Raw genomic sequence first — 12,873 nt, 5'->3', positions numbered from 1 at the left:
AGAACTGCGGCTCCCATGCATTTTGAAAAACCTACATTTCGGTTTCCACTGAACTCTTGCTTGCCCACCCCTGTTATAAGATAAGGACACACAGGCATATAATTTAATATAGTTTACTAAACTTTAGAAATGCGTTTTTAATTCGCCCTTGAAATGAAAATTATTCACTTGTCAGAATATAAAAAGTCTGTTTTTAAATTTTTTCATACAGACCGACATAAATCTATTTATATTAAACTCGATACTCCAGTAGCTTTAGAAAATTCTGACCTAAATATAAGCTATAATCATTTACAGTAGGCATACAAGAATAGGGTGATCACCTTCCGAGTGTGACCCAGAATATCTGGATTTTCACACCTCATCACCGAATTCTTACGATAATTTTCCGGGTTGCACTGATTTTTAAGCATTACTAAATAAAATAATCATCAAATTAGCATGCTATTCCTCTTCGCAGTAGTTGTCTCCCCTTTTACCCTGCACGTACAATACTTTTCCTTTACAATACTTCTGAGGATATAACATATTAATGCTTAAAACAAGTTGAGTTTAATTTATTGGAATTAATTAAATTATTATTTCTGCCACTGTCGGGTTTCCTAATATCCTCATTCCATCCTTAATACATCTCTGTTCCTATATTCGCGTTTACCCAGGCTCATTGAGTGAAGATCGGAATAAAGCTATTATTCGCGTGACAAATAGACTGGCTGTGTTACGTAACAGAGCTTCAGGTGATCACAGATATAAGGATCAATTTTTGAACTAAGAATTAATTAAAATTTATATTTATAAATTTTAAATTACATATCAGTTTTACAATGAATTGATGTTAATTACCATAAAAAGTATTTTCATTAGAAGTTATATAGTCCTGTATATCACATTTATTCACTTCAAAAAATTACCAAGAAGTTTATGGTAATATGAATAGGCACAATAAGGAATTCTTTCATTAACTTTCTTTAACACGATTATCTAAATGAATGATTACAAATTATGAAAAGAAAATTATGAAAATCATTATTATTAATACTTACAGTAAGTAGGCTACTATCACAGCGTATTAGCTACCGGTTTTCAGTTACTCTGTGTAACGTATTATTATTATTATTACTTTTTTTAATTATCGTTATTTATAGCAATTGTGAAACAATCTCTAAACATCATCTATCTTTATTTTCTATATAACTTACTGTACTTCACTTAAGGGCAGTAACTTAAAGCAAGGCACTTAAGGGACACTTATTAATTAAAGGCGTAACTAGAATCAAATTAAAACCGAATTAAACGGGCTACATCCATTTCTGTATCATTGCAGATGTAGCTACTAGCTCTGTAGGTGAAGAATAAATTCTTAGATATTTGTCATATTCAAATATTATATCTGTACAGTACTTATTTGATTTGTTTCTTCGTTTATTTACATTTTAGGGTGATGGCAAAGCCCCTAAAAAATATAATAACCCTTAAGCTTAGTGCAGCAATGTCCATACGCAGTGTATAAAATATATGCTTTCGCTTTCGTCACATAAACTTAGACTATTGTTACTTTTTACACGGACGATCGAAGCGACTTAGGTAAATATCTCTTTGGAGGATCCGGGATCGAATCCGGGCGGCCCTCAGGAATTTTTCAAGGAGTAGTCGGTTCGAATATGTCGGGCCTCGTCCCTAACTACCTGGTGGTTCCATTGTGGGCCTGACCGAACCCATAATGAGTTTGTTAAAATGGCTCAGTGTTCAAGGAAGGACAAAAAGTTAAAAAAATTCTTCTTACACGTGGATTGTAGCTAATAGTGCTGGCAGAATAAGAGAAATATACTGTATCAATCATTCGTCACAATCTTGTTCTATTTATGTTTAAGTGTTAATTTTTTATATGCTTATCAGCCCTTGCCCATCGCATTATCAAATAATATAAACCTATTTTCAACAAATGACATTAATCTGTTAAAATTCATTCATTTTGATTTCCCTCTTTTCCAGCGAGAACTTTTAACACTTTTAAAGGCCGTTATTATAATGGCCGTATTTTTAGGTTGTTTTTAATAACTATTTTATTGATGTATCCATTTTGTCAGCATAGTGTACACTTTAAGAATGACATCATTTGGCTCTTTTCATTACAAAAAGTTGACAAAGACGTGTTCGCCATTCGGACAAAACAGTCATGATCCATATCATGAATGATGCAGATTTTAGAAAATTAAACTGTATAACTAATTTCTTCATAATTAATAATCGAATTACTCCTCAAGTTTTATTTTATGAACTAAATAAAGTTCATACAATAACACTTCATACCAGAATCGCCGAGAACTTGTAGAAATAGAGTAGGCCCTTTTTGCCAATCTTTTTGTTTTCAATAAATGAAATACATAGAATGTTTCTTTAGTAATAAAAAGCAGATTTAAAGATTTTATTTTTTGTTATTAAAAATAAAATGCTCCAACCCTTATAAATTAATGTTAAGTGCTCCACGTATATAAAAGACGAGTTAGCTTAAAATAGTCGCGACCCTTTTTTCTGTCACGAAGAAAACAATATAGAAACGACGGCACTAGGAATCGATAAATTGTCACGAAATTTTTGAACAGTGGACGAAGCCCGTGGAGCGAGCGAGTCGGGGCGAACTCCTCCTACTAATACAATAAAAAGAGAAATAAATTAATTTCTTTTAGTAAAACCTCTTAATGTAAGAACGTTATTTAATTCAATAAAAATAAAATTTAAGCGGTTATTAAGATATAAGTGATTTTATATAAACGTTTAATAATCATATACAAATATTAAATATATGTTTTACTCTTTTCGCCCTGCTGTCATTGAGAGAGCCTTTTTTTCGGGCTAATTATGGACTTGGACAGGCTCACGATGAGACGACCGAGTGGTGAGAGGCAGACCACTCCCCAAAAACTTCCTCTGGTTTTTTTAGTCTATTTGATTCGTTCCGATAGGGTCGAAGACGGTAGGGTGACACTTTAACCGCTTGGCTGTCTAAAATTAATTATTATTACTGTAATATTAAATGCATTCAGTGTTACAAAGTGTTGAATGTATTTAATTAAACTTTTTTTTTATTTTTGTACTTTTAATTTCAATTTATTTATCTAAAAATTTACAAGATTTACATAATTTTAAACGTTAAACGGAGCAAAACCGTGTTTTTTGCAGTTCCATCTTACAAAACAGCACAAATAGTAAAACAATTGCCAATCTGGAAGAAACAAGACACATCATAATATATAATAGCATAATTTAACGAATTACAAAATAAATGATTAGCTGATAAATTTTTTTTTAATTTTTTAATACAATAATATTTTAATAACAAAAAATCAGTGTGCAAACAGTTCCAAGATTTTGTACATCTAAAAAAAAAAATACATGTTTTTGACCTTTAGTACGTATATAATATTCTTTTAAAATACAGTACTTGTTCGATTGATTTCGTTTTTATCTCTCACAATTTATTTAGAATGATTTAAAAACTCGACTCATCTTAAAATCGGAATGAAGTAATAATTAAATTCTGCATGTAGAAGCGATAAAATAAAACAATTATTACAGCAGCACGGCACAAGGATATATCATTGAAAAAACAGTTTCGTCACAAGCACTACCAATTAGACATTGACCGTTTGCATTAATTGCAGGTGTCGGGAGTTAAAGTGTACGACCTGTTATTTGATTACGAACAAATGCAAAATATGCAACAAGGACTTTCAGTCAAATCGAAAGAATAATGTAAATCTTTGTTTTGAAAATAAAGCAGCAGGTTAATGCAGCGGTAGAATTTTTTTATATTAACATTGTACGAATTACACATTAAAGTAATTCTTACGACGTAAAATACTTAAAAGTATAAAAAAGTTTACACTGCTTATACTTTTTCCCTATTAACATCGTAATAAAATACGCTAGTTTTTTTTTCTCGAAAACGATCTCGAGTATATTATAGAGTTCAATGATACAGAGTTTGGTAATAAGAACATAATTTATAGATTCTACAACTATTGTTACGATTATTTCTTTTAAATGTTCATTGTTACGAGGGTTATTTGTTAAGATTCTGACCTCTTACAACTTTGAGTCGAGTTTATAAACACAATATAACTTCATTTTTAAAAAGTTACTGTTATTAAGTAAATTGAAATAGTTTCCCTACTTAAAGTGTCTTCACTGGGACAAACTTAAAATATTGAGAGATGTCATGCAAATCGGGCAACGTAATATTAAAATACAATAATAGTTTAACATTGGATTTTGCAGGAAATAAATCCCTAATATAAAAATTTTTATTTGCATTTACTAAAAAATTATTAATTCGGCATTTTATGTCATTGTTCTTCTGAAACGATATTATGTATCGTAAATATTTTATTATAAGGCGTTGACTTTTTATCCTATTTACTGTTTAGATTTTTAAAAATTCCAAAAAATATCTTTACTTCACTACCGAAATATTGTTTAAAAACGCTGTCAACTTAAATTAATATAAATCTTCAATATTATACAAAATAGTCCAACAGCTTCCTAACACGTACTTCTTTTCCAAGGCAGATATATTAAATTAACACAAGGTCAGACACAACAACATAAGCTAGTGACCGGTCAGGTTTACCAATTTCTGATTTGTAATATTTATGATGAAACTGTTCTTCAATGATGTATCCTTGTGCAGTGATACTGTAATAATTTTTTTTCAATCATATCACGTGCAGAATTTGATTACTATCGCATCTTGAATGCTATAGTAATCAAATTCTGCACGTGTTAATCAAATTAGAAAATAAGTTTGTCTGACCTAAATAAAATGCCTCGGCGTTTACGATTATCTTCCTCTATTTAGCTAAACGAATAATACAACACTTAAATATATGTTTTTTTATTATTTGAAATTTTAGGAAGGAGAATGATTTGGACTGAATTAATGGGATTAGGCAACTCAATACAAGATCAATGTGCCTTTCGGGAGAATTTTCTATGAAGAAACTAGGTTATAGATGCGAAGAAAACCCGGAAAACTCCAAGCAACCAGAAAAGGAATGTTCTGCATAATATACTGTCTTAAATATTAATTAAAGAGGAATTAAAAAATGAATGTCGTATTAACGAGAATCCAACACAAGGTAATGTTACGTTAAAATAAATAAAAAAGACAATTCAATCGCAAGATGACCATAATCCAACGATGACATCCAGAATGAATATTTATTTAAAAGTAAAAATTTTTACGTTCGTTCCAATCGGTTACTAGCGCACGAACTTCCCCCTTCCTATCCTCTTGTAACCAAAACAAAAAATTAGTCAATAAAATTGCATCAAAAATAAATAAAATTAGTACGTTTTAAAAGAAATAAGTAGAGTAAGACCTCGTTTAACGTCGTTTCATTTAGCGCTTTATCGTCTAGGAACTTAAGACGCGTTAAGCGGAGTCTTACTGTATATACAAGCTATAATAGTCACCATCTTTTAGTTTAAAATAAAATAAAAATTTGTATGAAAATGTTTTTATTCATTTTCTAATAATATATATATTATATTCAATTTCCTAATCTTATACCTTCTATAAATTCCCTTTTCCATATTCTCAACAGCTTTGTAAAAAATAATACCCACGAATATGGAGTTTCTACTGTACAATATGAAAACATTGTGTTTTTGTAAGATTTTGGGCTTCTAAGCAAAACATATTATTACCAAATTATCAAAAAAATTATATGACGAGTAAAATTTTGAAAAGTCTGAAACAAACTATTTTTATATACAAGAGATAAACGAGAAGAAATCTGTTTATATAATTACAAATGTTTTATTCTGCCTGTGTACAAACTACGAAAGGAAATACGATATTTTTTTATACAAGGAAAGGTGTCCGTCAGTGTTGTGTTCTTAGCCACTTGCTTTTTAACTTCTATTTAAATTATTTGATTATGCAAGTCAATGATTCTAGGACTTCTGGATTTGATATTGAGGGAGTGGAAGTTAAAATTTTGGTTTATGCCGATGACATTGTTATTTGCCGTTTGTAACATGGATTTAGAGGTTAAGAGTGTGTTGAAGTGGCTGGACAGATCTTAATCTAACTCGTCTCTGGTTCGAGCTTGCAGGACTTTTCTTTTTAATAATCATATTTGTTGGGGAGTTGGGATGAAAAAGTTACTTAATCATTAAAAATCACCATTATTCTAATGAATATAGGAACCACCATAATTGTCAGATTTTAGGTTGAGCGTTTCTGATACATCTTACTCGGAGTTTAAAAATAGAATTAGTCTGAATGATACCTTTTTTGGTTTCAATCAGCGGAAATGGGCTTTATGACAGAAAAGTATTTACATTTAAATTTTAGTTTTAATTTTATTAAAAAGTTTGTCAGTTAGTTACTTAGGTTTTTTTGGCACAAGAGCCATATAGGCCGAGCTGCGCCAGGGCCATGTCAGAGGTGATTATTTTTTTTATTATCTTAAGAGGTTGATGATCTTAAATGCTTTTTGTAATGAATCAATCAATAATTGAGAATTCCTTTCATATTGTATGTTCTTAGTTGTTGCGAACGAGCGAATACAGTATTTTGGTAAATTTAGATTGCCACGGGCTGATTTTTCAAAAATAAATGCTTATTCTTCTCCTAACATGTTCAATGTATTTTATCTATTTCCCATTTTTATAAAGCTAGTGCTTGAATCTTATTTCAGAGGACGTCACTATCGCTTAGTATTAAAAGTATTTTGGATTCATTTTCTTTGGGGTTAATCTGGTGTTGATCAGCTGTGACGATCTGTTGCTAATCTTTTTTGCATAATACTGTACTTAAATTTTCACCTACCTGAGGAAAAATACAAAATTATTTTTTTCTTTCATTTTCGTTTTGTAATATGTTTATTTCTATATTTATGGCACCAAGTCGTTACAGTTTGTTTACTGGTTTTCAATTATTGTATATTAATTATTGAAAATATATAATAATATCCCATATATAATGTATTGGATATTGTATATTAATTTAATATTTGTAACAATCTTTATGTTGCGTAATTTTTCTTGCTTTGTTCCCCGTACAAAAGGTAAAAAACCTTGTACTAAATAAATAAATAAATGTCAAAAAAAAAATTTTCCATCAAATTTTTAATTATCATCTTTTTCGAAAAACTTTATCCATAAATATTTTGATTGGATGCAATAAAAATAAACGACAAAATTATTAATTAGTAAAATTTATTTAATGACTTTAACGTGCAAATTAATATACACACACAAAAAAACAATTCTCCAAATGATGTTATTTATGAACACAAAAATCTAAACTTTTAAAAAATATAATACAGATCCTTCATACATATAAACAACCTGGTTAAAATAATAAAATTTCAATTATTATTATTATTGTTATTGTTATTTTTCTCCTTTTAACCTTCCAGTATCATAATAATTTTAGTTAATAGCAAAGGCACTGATGAATAAATTGTTATGATCTAACAAACAATTATTATAAATGCATTTATTATTTTAAAATATATAAAAAAGTTTTAACTAATTTTTCTTCATATATATATTCAATTTGCAATCATTGATATGTACTGTACTGTACATTTTACCTGCAATTTTCCAAAACTACATTTTACATAAAAATATGGCAAATTGAATTAATTTTAACAATGCACAATGCAATTTCCTAATTTATAATTTCGTTAGTCCTAATTGGTGCTTACACCATACTGCTTTTGAATACACAGGGTGGCCCAGAAGTCAGTTAACCTTTGTAAAGACTGATTTGTGTCTTATTGCTTACAAATTTTGCATACATTACAAATATATATTTTACAACACTGGCACAAACACAACTTTACTGACTTTCTGCAAAAAATTGCTTCAAAAAATGGTCAACTGATTTTTGGGCCTCCACTTATTTAATTTCGTTAATATCAATATAGCTTTTAGTATTATTACAACTAAAATATATGAGCATATGCATATATATTTGTTGTGAAATGTAAGTATTGAATATTAAATATTGCATACATTAATATCAGGAAATTTCTTAAAGGCACAGAAAATATTAAAACAAAACTTCCAATCACTTTTTTACATAAACTGAGCATCTACATAAAAAAACAATTTATGTAAATGCTTATATTAAAGAAAATAAGTCTCATAACAGAATGATGATAATTCTAACAAGAAAAAATAATCAAACTTAATGTTAAGTACATCAGAACAGAAAATAAATATGACTACAATCTTCTAAATGATATGATTTATATAGGAAAAAAATTCTATAAAAATATTAAATTGATATCTTCATTCAAAATAAATTTTTAGAAAAATTATTTCATACAGAATTTTTTACTAGTTTTTTAAAAATAAATATTGGTAATTTTAAATACAACTTTATTCTAAAGAATGTAAAATTGAAAGATCATTTCATTTTGATATGTAGGGAAGGAAATATCAATTTTAATAACTTTCAAGAAAACTTTTATTTAAACTTATGCAGGATGTCCACTATATCCTGAGATGTTTTTCTTTTTAATTTTGACTCTGTCCTGAAGGCACTAAAACAGCCTTTATGTCCATCATGGACTAAACCAGGCCCTCAATAGCAGTAGCTGAATGAAGAGAAAAAGACCAGACATATGTGAGTCAATCCATCCATTAATATTTCCAAGCAAATCAAACTCAAGCCTATATCGCATCTTTACTGCCTCAGCTATCTGGCCATCAATATCTGATGCAAAGGAAGCTTCACTGAAAAACTATTTATGAAATATAATTTGAAATAATATGAAATGTAATTTTTGTTTCAGGTGAATACTGAATATTCAAAGATTCATTCTAATGGACTTTTGAAGTCAAAAGCAAAAACTGTAAAAGTGTGTACTGGCACTACACAGCCAGCACAATATATTAAAAGAGGAGTTACAAAGAGTATATATTTTCTTGGAATGCTAAAGATTAGCAGTTCATGATATTTTAACATAATTCAAATAATTTTACACAAACTCCAAGATCTAGTGGACATCTTGTATTTTTATAATTTAATAATTAAGCCACTTATGGTTATTTCAGCACTATATACAAGTGATATAAGTAAGTATACCACATATCAATTATATACCAAATCAAATATTTTACTGTGTAAATTTTTTGAAGTAATCACTGTTTAGAAATAGTAACAATTTTATGTATTTAATTCTTTCAAAAAATAAATATTGTAGTTTTTTGACACATAATCAATACTCAATATTTAACTTCAACATTCTACATTGTTACCAGAAGAAACTCTAAATATCCAAACACATTTTATAAATTTTTCCTGATTAACAGTAATTTGAGATACACAAAATTATAACAAATATGTTTAGTTAGTTAGTTCAAATAAAATTTTTTAAATGAAAAATTGTTATTAACAAATTAATTTACTACGTTAATAAATTAAATGTTAAATATTACAAACTATATAAAATGGAAATACTTTTTGATTTTATCGCAAATAGATTCAATCAAAGTACATAAAATTGAATGTAAAAATTGATAAACTAAATAAAATATAATACTGTCATTTTGGAATGATTTTAATATTTTTAAAAAAATATTCAAATCCCAAAATAATACTATTATTAAAATACATTATCTATTAAACTGTAAAATATAATATTGGAATGAAATTAATACGTAATTAAAATGTAAATATTGAAAATGTTTATCAATATTAACTATTAAATTTGGAAATAAATATTTATCATTATATAAGCAATGTAAAATGTAATAAAGTTTCATTTTATTTTATGCTGATTGCATTTGGCAGATAGAATTTATATTCATAACTTTAATAATTTATTTTACCTGTTTATAATGTATTTAACTGGCATCTCTTAGAAAATTTCCAAATTTAATACATTGGTCATTAAAAATTCTTTTTAAAATGTATTTGGCAATTGATAATACTACAGTGTTTATTTAGTGAAACCTGTATAGTATGAAAATTTGTTACAATTGACTATTCTATAAACTTTTCACTATACTAACAGTTATTAAATTTTTGCTACTATTAATGACAGTTATTTTTATAATTATTGAGAGCTTATAAATAAAGACATGTATTTGAAAGATATTTGCATTTTTTATAATAATCAGTATATTATTGAATTTACTAACAGACATGTTTAATGCTTGGCATTTAGAAAAAATTTATATTACATTTCTGATGTTATTGTCATCATAGTTCATTGTTACTGTTTTCATATAAATCATGTTACAGATTATAGGAAAAAATTGCATAGGAATTGCAATAGGAAAAAATTACAGATCTGGCTGGTTTGAAGAGGAACACTATCACAGACAAAAGATTGGGTACAGTAGAACAATATTCCAGCTACTTTCTTAGGATCAGGATTAGTTTTTAAGTTGGCTGTTTGCAATGATATACTGATGATTATCACGGGGATACTTGGCCAATCCTCTGATACTAATAATAATAATAATATGAATATATCTTTTATACTAATATGAAATCAGTATGCTTATTGTCATGAATTTGTTGAGTTTCTAACAGCAATAATGTTATACAAATTTTGAAGGACAAAATTAAAATGTTTTCCTGTTATTCAAAATATAATCATATTTTATAAAATTTTGTTACTATTATATATTTGAAATGTCAAGATTTCTTAAACGTGATTTTAATTTTAAAAATAATTTTATAATGATTTGCATGTTTTGATAGAACTATTATATAACGATCAATTTATCACTCAAAACATTTTAGAATATTTTAAAAATTTCAATCTACACAGGTTTCACTATACACACATTTTTTTCCTTAAGTACAAAACAGCTATTTATACAATATTAGTAAATAAATTAAACCAACATTAAAACACTTTATGACTGTCTTTTCTAGAACAAAAACTAAAGTGTTATGTACTACTTATAACAACCATAAGTCCCAAAGTCTGGAATATTTCTTTACCAAGTTATCATCTCTCATAAGATGAGGCAAGAAAATTATATTGTCCTGACAAAGCAAAACAAAAATAAAGGCTTCTGATATGGCACAATACTACTGTGCATCAGATGCATTCAATTAGGAATATTTTCCATTGCTGGAAAATCTTCACATACAGAACTATCAGAGAGAAGACTCTGTTCAGCTCGTTTTTCCCAATAAGTTGCTCTTTGAAGAATGCTTTTGGATGTCTTACGTTTGGCTTTTGATACAGAAGAGGAATGATTACTTGTAGTACTTTCATCAGATGTATATCCATGGAATGCTTCTCCAGATACTTCCATATTCTTTTTTGATAAATTAATACTTTCATTTGTTGGAAGAGTACAATCTGATGGATGTGCCACATCAGTATTGTAAAGCACATTTTGGTCAACTGATTGTGAATGCAAGAAAACATTTTGTGCTTGTTTACGTACTTCTCTACTAAGATTACGAGCAGTTAAACTGTGTATCTGAAATTTAAAAAACACACATTTAATGAAATTAATATGTAATGAGAAAAATAAACATAATTTAATATATTAAAAAAAACATGTATACAGTAGACCCCCTATAAAATGGGTTCCTATAATTACAATTCCTATAAAACTGCGAAAAAATTGCGACGGTATCCGTAAAAACGGTAAAAAACTCCTATAATTACGTAAAACGTCATCAGGCAGCTGAACTATTTTCTGCCATCAAGCGCCACACTATGGAGAGATTACTATCGTCTGTACAGTATTACTATATATACAAATTATATATAAATTAGGTACTGTATATATAATTATATATTAACTTAACTTATTGTAACTTTGTTATAATTATATATATATATATTTTCCGCCGCGTAGCGCCACGCTACAAAGATTTTACGCTAACTATCGTCTGTACAGTATGTAAATTAGGTACCGTAAGTCTAATACAGTACTGTAATTTTATACATTTCTTGTGAAAGAAACATTTCTTATTCAACGGCGATTAAAATTATTTATATTAATGATGTCTCCGAAGTTCAACGAAGTTTTCACAGAAAAATAAGTTGTCAGAAATCGGCCGCTCTTTGCTGAGCTGTTCCGCGACGAAAACAATGTTGAGCAATGGCAATGTCGAATGGTGACACTCGGTAAGTAATCCTACAATTTTTTGTTTATAGCGTAGTTTATACGGATTATTCCCAAAAAATATATACGTATTTTGGAAATGTTGAGTCGGATTAGTCTAGAATTGATTAATTTTATGGAAGAAAACTTTTCAATCAGCCGTAGTCCGTAAACTTCACACGTGTCGGGCTGTGATTGGAAGGACTCGTAAGAAATCGGATTTCTAAAGAATGGAATGTATCTATGATCTTATAGGGGGGTCAACTGTATATTTATGAAATTTCTTATATATACATAGGCTGTTCTTTTTTCAAGCTCCAATGGTCTATAAAACAAAGACAAGTGTAAATAACAAAATGAATTTATTACCAAAAGATAGGTACAAACATGATTACTTTTCGACATAATCACCGTGAAGATTGAAACATTTGTCATATCTGTGTACAAGCTTTTCCATCCCCTTGTCAAAGGATGTTGCCACCAATGACTTGAGATGAGCCCTAATGTTGTTTTGAAGACCATCATTAGTCTTGAACCTCTGCCCTCCTAGCCACTTTTTCTGTTCAGGAAAGAGGTGGAAGTCGCTCAGTGCTAAATCGGGGATATACACTGGTGTTTAAAGGTGGTGAAGACTTCCACTTCTTTCCTGAACTGAAAACATGGTTAGCAGGGCAGAGGTTTAAGACTAATGATGATCTTCAAAACAATGTTGTTAAGCCATCTCAATTCACTGATGGCAACATTCTATGACAAGGGAATGGAAAAGCT

At 28.6% G+C, this 12,873-nt stretch overlaps 1 protein-coding gene across 1 annotated transcript in view; it reads right to left on the bottom strand.

The window, feature by feature from the left end:
• Positions 1-9,817: 9,817 nt before the first annotated feature.
• The window catches only part of LOC111629164, a 65,299-nt gene continuing 62,243 nt past the window's right edge, over positions 9,818-12,873 (bottom strand). The window contains exon 22 of the mRNA XM_023373043.1: positions 9,818-11,472. Within this exon, the coding sequence (XP_023228811.1) occupies positions 11,092-11,472 (381 nt within the window). The 3' untranslated portion in view covers positions 9,818-11,091. The remainder of the gene's footprint in view (positions 11,473-12,873) is intronic.

Source organism: Centruroides sculpturatus, unplaced genomic scaffold (assembly GCF_000671375.1).
Source record: "Centruroides sculpturatus isolate CEXI.00-Female unplaced genomic scaffold, Cexi_2.0 scaffold500, whole genome shotgun sequence".
Taxonomy (NCBI): domain Eukaryota; kingdom Metazoa; phylum Arthropoda; class Arachnida; order Scorpiones; family Buthidae; genus Centruroides; species Centruroides sculpturatus.
Note: the sequence above shows the minus strand (reverse complement) of the source record. Positions and strands in the feature narration are given on the sequence as shown.